The sequence below is a fragment of the Heteronotia binoei genome, chromosome 21, assembly GCF_032191835.1.
Source record: "Heteronotia binoei isolate CCM8104 ecotype False Entrance Well chromosome 21, APGP_CSIRO_Hbin_v1, whole genome shotgun sequence".
NCBI lineage: Eukaryota > Metazoa > Chordata > Lepidosauria > Squamata > Gekkonidae > Heteronotia > Heteronotia binoei.
In genome coordinates this window covers 166587713-166603241 of record NC_083243.1, presented here as the reverse complement: position 1 = coordinate 166603241, position 15529 = coordinate 166587713, and the positions used below count along the sequence as shown (strand labels likewise).

The 15529-nt window shown below is 42.6% G+C and overlaps 1 protein-coding gene across 1 annotated transcript in view; it reads right to left on the bottom strand.

The window, feature by feature from the left end:
• Nucleotides 1-2833: 2833 nt before the first annotated feature.
• LOC132590218 (acyl-CoA (8-3)-desaturase-like) overlaps nt 2834-15529 on the bottom strand; it is a 38217-nt gene continuing 25521 nt past the window's right edge. Inside the window, exons 6-12 of the mRNA XM_060263183.1 lie at nt 10464-10521; nt 8439-8515; nt 8218-8315; nt 7430-7526; nt 6790-6869; nt 6573-6698; nt 2834-3863 (exon numbers count right to left, since the gene is read on the bottom strand). Coding sequence (XP_060119166.1) covers nt 3812-3863; nt 6573-6698; nt 6790-6869; nt 7430-7526; nt 8218-8315; nt 8439-8515; nt 10464-10521 — 588 coding nt within the window. The 3' untranslated portion in view covers nt 2834-3811. The remainder of the gene's footprint in view (nt 3864-6572; nt 6699-6789; nt 6870-7429; nt 7527-8217; nt 8316-8438; nt 8516-10463; nt 10522-15529) is intronic.

Genomic DNA, 15529 nt, shown 5'->3' with positions numbered 1-15529 from the left:
TGTAGGCCCTGTAGCTAATCTAATAACAGGCTTTCCTGGACCCTGTAGACCCCTTAGGCTAGGATCATGACAGGAGGGCAGTACAGGGCAAAGGAAGAGCCCTTCCATGTCACAAGTCCTTGCAAGTTCCTCATTGTGCAACTGAAATATATTAAGAACCATACAGATCTTTCTCAGGGAGAGGCAGCTAAAGGGAAGGAGGGAAACCTGGAAAGGGCCTGATAAAGGTAGGTTGGTGGATGGGAGGAAAGCAGGAAAAAGGGAGTCAGGGAAATGAACAAGGAAATAGGGGAGAGGCAAATGAGATGCCCACTCCAAGTTCTTGCAGGTCCCTCACCTTTTCTATCTAATAATAAAGTGGGTTATCCTGTGCGGGGCAACAGGGCAGCAAAACAGGCTCATCCACAGACAAAGGAAAGCTCTGGTTGATGGATTGTGTGCATCCAAACACTGGATTAAGAAAAATGGTGAATTCTTAAAATTGAAAGGTCTGAGGCTGCACTAATGCAATGCCCTCATGGTGCCAGGAGTCTAGGGGGAGAGAAGAGACAGGGCATGCACCACCAGCAGTTCACCCTATGTTTACCTTCCTCACAGAGTTCACCTTCCTAAACAGTGTTATAGCTTTCTAAATCAATGGATTTAGAAAGCTATAACTCTGTTTAGGAAGATGAACTAGGATTGCTCTAATTTTTCTCTTAAAAGTACCAATGCATTAATTTTTAGAGGGCTAAAACATGAACTACAAGAAAAATCTCTTTGCCATCTCCCCCAAATCTTCATATAACAGGACATACGGTTGTTGTGATGTAAATTTCCTCTCCACAAACAGTGCTGCTTAAGATTGAGACTGAATCTCAACTCTGAGGCTGAGCTTTTAGCACTGCAATCCCAGGGATGGGGTGGGATGGATTTTCAGGAGGAGGAAAGAGGAATTATACCATTTTGCTTATTTTTATTGTTTCATTTCTCACCTGCGTTCAGAATGGAGTATACACCTAGTCCTCTCCCCATCAGCAGTTTTGTGAAGTAGAGGTTAGGCTCAGCCAGAGTGACTAGCCCAAGGTCACTCAACTAGTTTCATGTCAACACGTCTCCCTCGACCTACTCTGAGACTATAACCATTGCAGCATCACACTAACTCTTCCTTTTTCCTTTCCCCCCTCTGAAGCCTCCCGACTCTTCTCACTAGTGATAAAGCTGCAGGTTTGGGTCTAGGAGTCAACTTTAATTTCCTTAGAAAAGTTAGGGTTGGGGAGAAGTTAAATACCCTCCTCCAGAAGTCAGTATTAAGGCACCTTCATTACAACGGCACAATCCAAATCCCCTCTGCCTGTAACAATTTTACCCAGATACTGAACAGTTTAACCCCAGCAAGAAAACAACCAATAGAGTCATGCCAAGCAGACAAACTACAACAACGTATCCATACCTAATCTGCCTGGACACAGTCAAATTACTTATACTGATGTAGAAGACATTTTGAGTCCAGTGGCACCTTTGTTGATCTTTATTCAAGTTTTATTCGTGTATAAGCTTTTGTGTGCAAGAACACTTCTTCAGATACAGATGAAACAGAATTTCCTCAACCCTTACTTATAGGAGGTGGGTACGAAGTGTGTAGTCTTGAAGGAACAGAGTCATCACAGCACCGCACTATCGTTGCCACTGACACTTGCAGGGTGAGCCTAGGCCAATCACACTCTCAGACTAATCTACCTTACAGTGTTGTGGTAAGAATATAATGGCAGAGGAAAGCAGGGTATAAATAAAATCCACTTTCACAAATGCTTCTTTGAGGGTACAAATAGGATTAACATATACTTCTCTATGCATCCCATTTGTGTGGATTTAGGCCCCCAGTGCCAAGGTCATCCAAAGCCTTAATACTACAATGCATGTCAAATGTCATGTTTATTCCGTTTTCTCATTCCAGGGAAAGTCTTCTTGGATGTTCTTGCACCCAGTTTGGAGTGCAGCAAATTAGAATGCACTTTTCCTATGCTGTGAACATGGTTTAACCAATCAGTTGTTTCCTGAAATACAACAGAATGCAGAACAATGTGCCATGTTCAACTGGGTCTTGCTGCAATTAGGCATGGACTGTGACTTGTGGTAGAATACAGGAAGACTATACACTCATGCAGACCAAAAGAGACTGCAGCCAGAGCAACCTTCTCACCTCTGTAAACCAAATCTAGCTGAAAAATAGACCTAGTACAGATAATTAATAAGCAATTTTACTTCTCGGCCATCACTACCTGCTACACATTAGGACTATGACTTGAAGAAGAAAAAAAATCACAAGTATTGGATATTTGAATAATTTTTAGCTTTAGGGAACCATTCCAATAATAGCTCCCACCAACTAACTTTTGCCTACACCGTACCCAGTCTTACTTCAATAAATCCTCTGCATATTGTTTCCCAATTCTTGCCTTTTAATTAATTTTGTACACCAATGGTGAAATGTCCAGTTCCATTCACTAACATGTCATGGTGTCACCACTTAAAGGTCTTATCTAACCATTTGCCATTGACAGAAGTGAGGATATTCTTGAAGAGCCTAGTGGTGCATTTTCAGACAACTTGTTCCAAATTCTTCAGTAGGTTACTTCTTTAATGTATGAAAGGAAGATCTCTAGGTATGGATAGTGAAATGGCAGATTCCTTTCCTCACTAATTTTGTGTCCCTATTCATTACTAATAAATGAAGCACCCAGATTCCACCCGCTGTTTAACTTTACCTTTAAAATACAAGGTATGAGTTTCTCACATCATTTCAGGGCCTACGCTTAAGTCAACACTCACAAAACAGTCAGCCACACAAACAATGAGCCAATGAAGTTTATGAAATACATTAACAAGAACCATACAAATAAATAACAATATGTGCACAAGGTAGTGTACAACCAAAGAGGGCTGTGCTACAGAAGACCAATGCTTTCAAACATACAGGAACAATACTTTTCCAACACGCTGCTAGAAGATATCACTCAATGAGAATCAATTAGATCCTCCATTAGGAGTAGCAGTTAGTGCTCTGTGGTGGAGTGAAAAGGTGCCTGTCTTCTTGTGTGGACTTCAAACTGCATGTAAACTGAGGCCTCCACATTGAACCAGATGGCATGCGGTTTCTTTCCTAACAAGGAAAGGCTGAAAGTGCATGAACAGTCCCTCTGTATGATTTTGCAGCAGTGCCTGGTGATTTTGAAGTGCCTGGTGGAGAGGAGGGGCATTTATCACCCCCACCACCACATGATGGGAAACATAATATAGAAGTCAATGAGTTATTTTCAGCTGCTAAAAATTCTACATGGAACCTTTAACTTAAGCTCACTGTCACAGAAACTTGAAAAGACTTCTCTGTTCTTGCAGCTGAAGCAGCCATTTAAACAACATTCCCCCAAATTACCTGTCGCTTTCACAAATGCTATTACTTTTCATTTTCATTCTTCAGCAGTCCTGTTCTTCTGCTTTAAACTGTCTTATTTCTAAAGCTTTCCCCCTCAGGAGGAAAAAGAGACAGCCAGATTTCAGTCTTACACAAACAAGTGACATGTCTTCATAAATGAAGCACAACAGAAGTGCCTTTTTTTCTCATGCCTCTCTTGCATTTAGACTGACCCTATCCTACAAATGTCGTAACGCAAACAGAACTTGCACAAAAGGAAACATTGTGTAGAACAGGAAATAAGATCTTCAGAATGCCCCAAATTCACTAACACCTGCCTGTCTCACCCTCCAGACCCCCAATTCTTCCTCAGCATATTAACTGCCTTCAATCTGTAATGTATTCTTGAGGAGCTTCTCATGCATGCATATATGCATCATACCAGGCTTCTCCTGAATCCTTCAGAGAGCTGCAAAAAAAAAAAAAAAAAGGCTTTTACTAAGCAAAAAGAAAGGACAGTAAACTTCAGGAAAACAGACAGACAAAGTCAAGAATTTCTGATACAATGACAATATAAACAGAATAGACAGATCCATGATTGTTAATACAGATCCAGATTGCTCATTAGAACTACTGAGCATTGTAGAGTATTATTTAGTATATTTAGAAACACATAATAAAACATAAATGATCCATTTATTTTTAGTAAAGGATAAAGTATTACAGACTTCCATATCTAAAAAGATTCAGTATGCTTCTCCCACCCAGACAATAACATTTTATACAGATGAAATTAAGAGGAGATGCTTCATAAAAAAACAAAAACGGAGCAGGACAGAGGAGCACAGTTTAAGATTTCTTTTTATGTAAGAATCATAGCTATCAAGTAAATTTAAATAGCCAAAAATTTAACTTATTACAGAATATTCCAACAGCTGTTTCAACAAAGATAATAAAAATTGGCAGCAAGCAATTAGTAACTTAATGCGTTAAAGGGAAATACCTAGGATTGGTTTTAGAACCCTTAAGCTGAACAGAAGGTGCTTCAGCAGTACTGAATATTTGTTATTGTATGGTAATTGCATATGGTTATGGAGTTTTCAGCAGCCTATCGTTATTAACTCCAGATAAATTCTTTCTCGAGTTAAAATAACAGATTTGAGGAAACAGCATAGTTTCATGTCGTTCTCTAAATAAAGCTGTGTCTGAAGCATCAATGATGGAAAACTTTGATTTATTTGCAACAATAGCTCCTGAGAGAAAAGTCAGAACAATTGCTTTTTAAACACTGTATCCTGCAGTATGCACAATTAAACTTCAGACTTCAGCATCCTGTAAAACTTTCTAACAAGCTTAACTAGAAACATTTGACTATAGGTGCTTCAGAGGTGATCCAAGCTGGGAGCAGGGCTGGCTCCCCCACTAGGCAAACTAGGTGGTTGCTTAGGGCGCTGGCAGGGCGGGGGCAGCAAATTCGGCCTCCCCCTAGGCAAACGCCTAGTTTGCCCCCCCCCTGCGCCTCCTCCTCCCTCCCCCACCCCATGTCAGTTTCAATGCCAGAACTGGCTCTATTGCCTGTTCCAGCTATCTAAAGCCCCTTGCCGCCGCCGATCGATTGCTCAATCAACGGATAAAACCTAGGGCGCCATGGGGCATTGTGCCCCTGGCTGGGAGTCATACAATATAGTATGACTATATAGCAACAACATCATATACAGTTTCATACACATTCTAGTCCCCATCAGTGAGCACTTGAGGGTGAGGAAGAAGGACCACTGAATGTTTTGGCAGTATGTTAGTATGATGAACAAAGGCTGTGCAATATAGTTTTACTACTCCTCTATGGGCAACACATCACTTTACACTCAATGACCTTTCTCTGATTCTTATCTCACCTCTTCTTGCCCAGTTAAACTTTTTCCATTACTCATTCTTTCTCTACAGCTTAGATGATATGTGTTTCTTCTGTTGCAGCTCTCTTCCCTTCTTCTTCTAACTCCCTACAGTCTAGTTACTGTCTTCATTCAAACAGAAGCCAGTAATGAAAACATCAACAATCTCTGATGTACCTTATCTAATCCATCCAATGCATGAGTTTAGACAAAGAACAGAATGAAAATAATAAGCTAAGGATTCTGCTGAAGCTCTTGTATGTGGAGAAAGGAGGAAGTACAGAGACTTTCACGTCTTGGTTCTCATGGGAGAGTCAGTCAATATTATCAAAGATTTCAGGTTTTCACGGCTGGTAACATCATTAGGGTTTGTAGAATCTTTCAAGATCAAGTGCCGTGTTCTACTGGAGAAAGTTTTCCTTCCAGATGTTTCGTTCTCAGCTGCGGAGAACATCCTCAGTGGCGTTGCAGCCGGAGCAGGCGCTCAGACCTTCTTGGCTGCTGTGCATTGAGTGGAGCCAGGGCTGCTGGAGAGCTGCTATTTCTAGGCTGGAGGGGGTGTGATGAAAGGGCAATTGGTTTGTGGATGTGCCCATTGTTTGGTGGGGCTTCCTGGAAGGGTAGTGATAAGGAAACTGGCTGTTGAATGTGACAGCCAGTTTCCTTATCACTACCCTTCCAGGAAGCCCCACCAAACAATGGGCACATCCACAAACCAATTGCCCTTTCATCACACCCCCTCCAGCCTAGAAATAGCAGCTCTCCAGCAGCCCTGGCTCCACTCAATGCACAGCAGCCAAGAAGGTCTGAGCGCCTGCTCCGGCTGCAACGCCACTGAGGATGTTCTCCGCAGCTGAGAACAAAACGTCTGGAAGGAAAACTTTCTCCAGTAGAACACGGCACTTGATCCCGAAAGATTCTACAAACCCTAATCAGTCAATATTGCTGGGAGCTCCTGCCCTTGCATAAATTCAAAATATGTCCCTCTTAGATACTGATTGACTACTGGGGCTCTAGTGATGCTTGCACTTCTCCTCCACCTGCTTTTTGCTACACAACAGAAGCCCAATGTGATATAGTGGCTAGAGTGTTAGACTAAGACATAGGAAGCTCAGGTTTGAATCCCCACAGTGCCCTGGAACGTGGTTGAGTGACCTTGAGCTAGTCACACACTCTCAGCCTAGCCTACCTCACAAGGTTAGTCCCCGTTGGGGGAAAACGTAAAATATAAATGAAATAAATAAATAACAGACAATAATGGTTCACAAAATGTCTGTCATACGTACTGCAAAATGTCTCCAAATGCAGTCAGCAGTGGCTTACATTGGTAGGCAATGCCATGCTTGGCACAGAGGGATTTCACCAGAGGAGCCACTTTCCAATAATTGTGTCGAGGCATTGTGGGGAAAAGGCTGTAGAGAGAAGAAAAGATGTAGTTTCTGCAGAATCACATAATGTAATATGGAGCTAAACAAAAGATTTTGTTGCCCTTGATGGCCTTACTGGTGTTCAATCTGGAAGTTCAGATGGCCGGTAAACCAGTCATTGAAAAAGGATTGATCCACATTACAGGTTGCGTGGAGCTGTAGAAAAAAAATGTCAGAATTAGGAGCAATTAATACAATCTTTGTTTTCTGAGGTGAGCAAATGACAATCCACTAAATTATCAATCTAAAATCCCTAGTTTAGGAGGAACTGTGTGGGTTATGCTCTCTAGGTAATACAAGGAATCCATAAAATTAGTTTTTAGCCATATGAGACAAATGCCTTTACTGAGGTATAGCAAAGAAGACAAGCAGATGAAATACAGAATGTTCAACCTATAGCCCGATTAAAGCATTAATGATGTCATTATAGGGTGAATTTGTGTAACTGGGCTTGTTGAAAAGAGCGGGGTAGATATTTCAATAGCCAGAAGAAGAGAGAAAATGACAGCAAGCATGATTAGTGAAAGCTAAAGGTTCATCTTAAATTCCTCTAGCTCACGTCTGTAGTGAAGACTTCTGAGCATGGTGCCGAACACTTTAGAGCTGAAGTGGAATCTGGAAGGAAAGTAACTGACTTGATTTGTGACAGCTTGGAGATTCCCTTCTGAATAGCAGTAGCAACAATGATGTATCTCATAAACCAGCAAGAGTCTTACCTGCATAGACACCCAGTCCACATTTTTATCATAATCAATTTGCATTGGGATGTGGTTCATTTGTGAAACCCAAGTAAACCAAGAAGTCTCAAGAAACCTGTGGAGTCAAAAGCATACACAGTATGTTACAAACGCCACACTTCTAAACTCCACACTGTCATCACATTATTTGATTAATTAACCTGGAAAATTCTTATGCAACCCTGTTCAAACTGATCACTTTGATCGGGTCCAATTCTATAACATATTCAGCATAACAGATTATCCTGGTAGCAGTAAATTATATGTGAGAAACATCTTCCCTCCAGTATCATAGTTTACCAGCACTGTAAAATACTGACATGGCTTGCTTTATATAGGCTGGGGGGGGGGGGGTAGTGTTATCAAGTCGCAGCTTTGTTATGGTGAACCCAGCAAGGGGCTTTCAAGGCAAGTGAGAAACAGAGGAGCTTTGTCATTGCCTTCCTCTGCAGTCTACCTTGGTGGTCTCCCTTCCAAGTAATGACCTCACTCAGCTTCCAAAGTCTAATAAAACTATAATTATACTTTCCCTCCTATGTAGCAGCCAGTGTTTTTCACAAACAACTCACATATATGCAACTCATAATAGGTTACAGTGGATACAATGCAGTTAAAAATTAATTTTGTACAACTGAAGAATTTAACCTAAAATGAGAAGCCTTCAGTCACTGGATGTCCACATACAATCAAAGCACCTTTTAAATGGTAACAGAAATTTAAACTCTGGTACATGATGTATAAAGAGCGAAAAGAGGTCTTAATATTACCTGGACAGCCAGTAGTATGCCATAAAACACTTAAATCCCATAAGAGGTATGTACATTAGACAAACTCTGATGTTGTAGGTCACAATCAATGCTAGCTCCTGTCAAAGATGAGAAAGAAAATTATAATCTTGACCAAGTTGTGGAACAAATTCGACATTAAATGTTCACAAAGCATCTCCTCCTCCCCAGTCTTGTTTCCAGATAATGAGAAGCATGCTTACCAGCCATTCTTTTCGCTTGATTGGGAAGTAGAATACAGAGAACTGGAAGAAAGGCAGCAGCAAACCTGGACCTGTGACTATTGAAAGAAAGGAAAATCCATTAAGATCATATACCTGTCTGTCTGCCCTCCCATGAGGATGCTCTGAGTTAATGATTCAGTATTTTAGGGTTGTGTACTAGCACCAAAAACCAGATTTGGATTTTTGAATTAGGACCCTTTGATTTGCAATTCAGAAAACCCAAAATTTCTGAATGTCCAGAACTCCATTAAAGTCACTAGGAATAGCCATTTCCCACTTTAAAAACAAAAACCTTTAATAGTGAAAATGCCACCCAAGCAGCATTGGGCAAGGCACTGTAGAGCAGACAACAGCTGGTGCTGGGGAGAGGACAAACACTCTGGAGCAGCACTAACAGGCAGACTGGAGAACCAGGCAGCACATAGACAGCAGCAGTGGGTCAGAACTTCCCCAATAGCAATCGTCATAGCACAGCTGAATGAATGAGCATAGTCTGGGAGTAGCAGTTGGAAGAAAAGAAGGGGCAGCAGGAGGAGACAGCAGACTGAGGGATGGCACACTCTATAGTGTGGACAGGAATGTGCCAATTACTCTTAGGCTGTTTTCCCACTGACCTTACTCCGGAGCAACGTCCCTCTTCACCGCGCATCGTCTGCGCGGATTTCCCACCAACTGCTGCGCACAACCAGGAAGAGCCGCGGCTTTTGCGTCGCAGATGTAAACTGGTTTTTAGCAGTTTACATCTGCGACGCAAAAGCCGCGGCACTTCCTGGTTGTGCGCAGCAGTTGGTGGGAAATCCGCTCAGACGCTGCGCGGCGAAGAGGGACGTCGCTCCGGAGTAAGGTCAGTGGGAAAACGGCCTTATTCAAAAGGCACCTCAGGGGAGCCTAGTGATGTTCCTGCAGTCACCCCCATGCACCAACTTGCTCAACCTACTGTTTCATATTGATGGCAGACTTGCTCTAAAACAGAACTGCTTCAGGTTCTGCTACAGTATGAAGGAAAAAAATCACACCCCCATACATTCTATTATCATTCTAAATCTATCAGACCTTATCCATACGTCTGATATTATGCCAAAGGGGCCTAAATGCAATATAAAATTCCTCTATTAATCTACAATCTAGTTAATCTATATTATTCTTATTATATACTGATGGATAGGGAGCAGTGTTCCCTCTAAGCTAACTCACATTGTTTTATCCTCTGGCTCACACATATTTGTCTTAGCTCAGGAAAAATGGCCCCAGAGCAAACTAATTTATGCAGTAGCTCACAACTTTAATGCCAGTAGCTCACAAAGTAGAATTTTTGCTCATAAGACTCCACAGCTTAGAGGGAACATTGGTATGGAGGGAATCAAATGGAGAAAGGGACCCAGAGAAGAGTGTTTCACCAGGTAAAGCAAATGATCAGGGAACTGAAAGGGAATTATATAAGCAACTATGCTTGGAAAGGACCAGTGTGGAAATATCTTCTTGTGGTCTGTGCCTGCTTCAAGGTTTCATAAGTGCAGACAGACATCATTCACAGGCTTTGTTCTCACCTCATTCCCTCCTTCCTTGGCAAGGCCATGGCAGCACCAATCAGGGGACATGGAACTCTCTACCACCACCCCTGCTGCTAGAACTATAAAATATGGATTTGGAATTATTTGTAGCTGTTCTGAATATAGCATTATTCAGTGCTTCTGAATATTTCTGAATTTGAATTACACATCCCTAGTAATTAATGCTTCTTATCTACTAGCTTCTTCTCATTTTGCTGTTTGTCTCGTCCTACACCACAAATTCCCATATTTTTTGCTACACTGCATTGCTATATCTGAGTTTCATAATAAAACTTAACTATATGTATTTGTCCTACATCCTTTGGCTGGCTTGGGGTGCTAGAGTAGTCTGGCCTCTCTCTATGCCCCCTAGAAGGTATTAATTCAGGCCTAAGAGGTTAAGCAGTAAATGAGTGGAAACTCTGTGATATTTTGGAACAACAGAAATACTCACTGAAGAAGTACTTGTGTTGATAGTTGTAAGGCATGAACTTCTTTTTCGCCATCCCAAGCTTTGAAAAAAAATACCAGGAGTTCAGCCAGGCTACAGACATCTACTATATTCTCCACCACTCTTTTCTTAGGCCGTTTTCGCACTTAGCGTTTGCTCCCCTTTTTCCGCGGCGCAATTATGTCCAGATCATTTTTCTCGTTTTCCCACTAGTGACTCTTTGCGGAGTCGCCTTCCCTGAAGCCCCGGCTCAAATCGTTTTCCCACTGGCATCGGCTTGAGTCCGATGCCCTGTCAATCATTTTTTTTTTAAGCGCAAGTCTGGTTGCGTAATGACGTACTAACGTACTAACGTAACATCGAGCTGCTGCCTCCCCTTCTTTTCGTGGACAAACCGCATCACGTGTGCTGCTGCTTATGGATTGGCTGCAGCTGTAGAATCCTCCACAGCCCTTCATGTATTAACAGAAGCATTCACAGTGGAGAATCCTAGCACTAGATTCCCCCCCCCCCAAATTTTGAAGCACTAGATCCCCCCCCCAAATTTCCTCCGCTCTCTTTCCCCTCCCCGGCTGGCGCTTGCAACGGGGACCTGACTGATTCCTGCTGCCAGAGCTCCCCCCCCCCCCGCTCCATTCTCTCCTTCCCCTTCTGTGGCGCGTGTGAGGAGCTCGCTCGCGTCTACTTTCTAACCGAGCGGAATGTAGCCAGGGAGAAGAATGCAGGACTCCAACTTCCCATTTTATACATGGCGATTTTGTGCAGGTCCAGAAATCCTGGTGGCACAGCTGAGGGAGGCATTCCCTTCTTAAAACACACACACATGGACGCTTTGGCCCGCACCGGCACTACATTCCCCCCCCCCAGCAATGGTCGTTTTCGCATTATCGAGATAACGCAACAGCGGAATAACGCAACTAAAGTCAATAATGAAAAAAAATTCTAACGAAACCAATTGAAGTGCCAATTGAGGCTATTCCAGGAGGGTTTTTTTTTCTTTTCTATTTGTTAATTTCGAAATATCGCTATTACGCAAAACTGTGAAGTTTAAAAAAAAAATGGCCGTGCCGGCACTTTGGGGAAGCGCCGCGAAATGCTGATGATTGGCCAAGCGGGTGGATGGGGTGGGAGGACGGAAAGGGAGAGGGTGACGCCCCCAAAGCAGTCGATCCGGCGTGGATGGATTTCGCACAGGAAACTCCGCTGAGTGGATCCGGAGGTTTTCGGAAACTCCGGCAACTTGCTGAAAAACATACTCCGGCGTAAAATCCCTGAAGCGCCGGAGCAAAGCGCAGCGCCGGAGCAACATGTGCGAAATCCAAGAGAAGATCCGGAGGTAAATGGGGCGCTACGCCGGAGCAAACGCTAGTGCGAAAACGGCCTTAGTCTCTGAGCAACATGAATTACACTACCATAGGTATTCTCAGAATAGAGCCATCATTTTTACATTTCCCTAGGGTAATGCAAATGAAATTGTTATCAAGACTAGATTATTACCTTCTAAGAGCAGAGATTTCAACTGTTGTGTGCTCTGGTCAGAGAAGGGTGGATAAATGGTGGTTTGTATCCAGAAACATACTTTGCCTCAACCAACCATAGCTGCTTTTCTCCCCAGCCACTGTAGGTTTTTTTTTTAAATTAGCAATTGACATATCATTGAAGTGTTGTGAGGATCTAACTGAATTCTCAATCTTAATTAAATTTAAAGAAAATCATTAGCCCAGGGGTGTCAAACATACAACCCATGAGCAGCTCGTCATTACTTTTATTGCCAGATGTCAGAGGCTGTGCATTCTGTTTCTGTATACTGTCCCAGTGCTAATGAATAAAAGGCGGTGGAAGTGGGAGGATGGCCATCAGGAAGATACTTTTAAGGAAATACGGTTAAGAGTGTAAATGTTTTAAGCATGTTTTGTATTTTAAGTAAAAAACAATCCCAAGAGTGACAAAATGGCGGCAATGGAGCAGAGTTGAGAGTAAGCAGTGAAGTGGCCAAGTCTGCAGATGACACTAAATTGTTCAGGGTGGTGAGAACCAGAGAGGATTGTGAGGAACTCCAAAGGGATCTGTTGAGGCTGGGTGAGTGGGCGTCAATGTGGCAGATGAGGTTCATTGTGGCCAAGTGCAAAGTAATGCACATTGGGGCCAAGAATCCCAGCTACAAACAAGTTAATGGGGTGTGAACTGGCAGAGACTGACCAAGAGAGAGATCTTGGGGTCGTGGTAGATAACTTACTGAAAATGTCAAGACAGTGTGCGATTGCAATAAAGAAGGCCAACACCATGCTGGGAATTATTAGGAAGGGAATTGATAACAAATCAGTCAGTATCATTAGCCCCTGTATAAATTGATGGTGCGATCTCATTTGGAGTACTGTGTGCAATTCTGGTCACCACACCTCAAAAAGGATATTATAGCATTGGAAAAAGTGCAGAAAAGGGCAACTAGAATGATTAAAGGTTCGGAACATTTTCCCTATGAAGAAAGGTTAAAATGCTTGGGGCTCTTTAGCTTGGAGAAACGTCGACACTGGGGTGACATGATAGAGGTTTACAAGATTATGCATGGGATGGAGAAGGTAGAGAAAGAAGTACTTTTCTCCCTTTCTCACAATACAAGAACTCGTGGGCATTCAATGAAATTGCTGAGCAGTCGGGTTAGAATGGATAAAAGGAGGTACTTCTTCACCCAAAGGGTGATTAACATGTGGAATTCACTGCCACAGGAGGTGGTGGCGGCTACAAGCATAGCCAGCTTCAAGAGGGGGTTAGATAAAAATATGGAGCAGAGGTCCATGAGTGGCTATTAGCCACAGTGTGTGTGTGTATATATATATATATATATATAAATTTTTTGGCCACTGTGTGACACAGAGTGTTGGGATGGGCCATTGGCCTAATCCAACATGGCTTCTCTTATGTTCTTACATGCTCTTGAGAATGCTCTGCAAGTTTATTTTATCTTATCTTATCTACTCTACTGAACTTAATAGTTTATTAGCTTTCCAGCTCTCCTGGTATTCATCTCGGTCCTTCTGCTATGCTGTTTGAACTTTTGCTGAAAGTCTGCTTTAGTGGGCTGTCCCTCAACAATTAGTGAAAACGCTTGTAAATTATTCCCAATCCTAGTAATGGGCTGTGGTAAACTACTCTGCGAATTAGAAGATTCACATTTACAGCCAGCAAAGAAACAGACAAAGATTGAAGAGTATTTTATTTCTGGCAAGAAGGACACTATTAATACACCTGCTTTGAATTGCTACTCCCCCCTGACAGATGTGGTCACTGAATATGTGGGAACAGAAGATTCAATGAGAGACGATGACCATGTTTTACCAGATTTGGTAAATGAGGAGCTTGTTACCCTTACATTGAGTAAATACCCTGAACTCGCAGCCTTAGCAGTAGCTCATATCTTTGAGTTGCTGATTGTTTTAAGAAACTCTACTGAAAAGCTGACACAGACAGTCTTTAGGCTGTCTGATGAGGTGAGATCCAACAAGAACTTTTCCTACCTCAGCTCAGGGCAGTGACCTCCAGTGATCTGTGAGTTCCTTTGCATTGGCAGCAGATGGTTCTTTACCACAAACTGGACCACCAAGGGAAAGGAGCAGAGAACGGCTGTGGAACGCACAGTGCTTAACTTTGCAACATCATAGTGTATGTCTCCAAATATGCCAGCAGAGAGGCTATTTGCAATCCTGGAGATCCAAATGGCAAGCTAGCAAAAACCTGAGGAGTGTTCTTAAAGGTGCAAGACAACCCCTGGATCTCAATTCAGTGGAAATGCTGAATTGTACAAACCACTTCCAGAGAGTCATACTTTTGAAAGTTCAGTTCTTCCTTCTTTGATTCTGGCTCAGAAATCCAGCTTGATACTTAAGGGGATTTTCCTAACAAGAGTATTTATTAACTCAGAAATCATCCCTCTTTTATCCAATTTATGCTCTCCCACAGCATGCAAAAAAGACAAATAGCTCTTCAGATGAACAAAGTGACTCATCAAAACTCAATGGTTTGGATGGGGCTCCAATAAACCAAACATCGTTCAATTGTATAGAAACTTCTCTTTCTCTTGCTCTTTGCCCTTAGCAATTCCATCAGACACTGAGTTCTCTGACTGTCAGGCTATAGGAGGGGAGTCTGGTTTCCACACCAAGGCAGCTGGCTGGTCAGCACTTCCCAAAGATTCTCAAGTGCTCAGAGCCTTTAAATCGTTATCTAGAGGACCATGAGCTCGGTCTGCCTGATCTTCTAATGGAGTGCCCAGCTCAATATAACCCACCTCCACTAGAACCAACTGTTGTAATTGAGAGAGGGTACACCAACTTGAGATTGGCTACCTCGCGGAACAATCCTGATCCATGCAGTTTTGCGGAAGAGAGAACAACTGAGAACGCAGACATTTCCACAAGTCTGAAGCATAAGGCTGTATATTCATGCAATGATTTAAATCGTAATTTAAATCAATTTGATTTAAATCAAATTCGCCCTGTTTCCAGCTCTTATGATTCTATTCTATGATTCTATGGTTGGGGCTCTTTAGCTTGGAGAAATGACGACTGAGGGGTGACATGATAGAGGTTTACAAGATGATGCATGGGATAGAGAAGGTAGAGAAAGAAGTACTTTTCTCCCTTTTTCACAATACAAGAACTCATGGGCACTCAATGAAATTGCTGAGTAGTCAGGTTAGAACAATTAAAGGAAGTACTTGTTCACGCAAAGAGTGATTAACATATGGAATCCACTGCCATAGGAGGTGGTGGCAGCTACAAGCATCGCTGGCTTCAAGAGGGGATTGGATAATCATATGGAGCAGAGGTCCATCAACGGCTATTAGCCACAAGGAATAGATGGAACCCTCTGTCCGGAGCAAGTGATGCTCTGTATTCTTGGTGCTTGTAGGGGCAACAGTGGGAGGGCTTCTAGTGTCCTAGCCCCACTGGTGGACCTCCTGATGGCACCTGGTATTTTGGTCATTGTGTGACAGAGTGTTGGACTGGATGGGCCATTGGCCTGATCCAACATGACTTCTCTTATGTTCTTATGAGTCTGATACCTCTGCT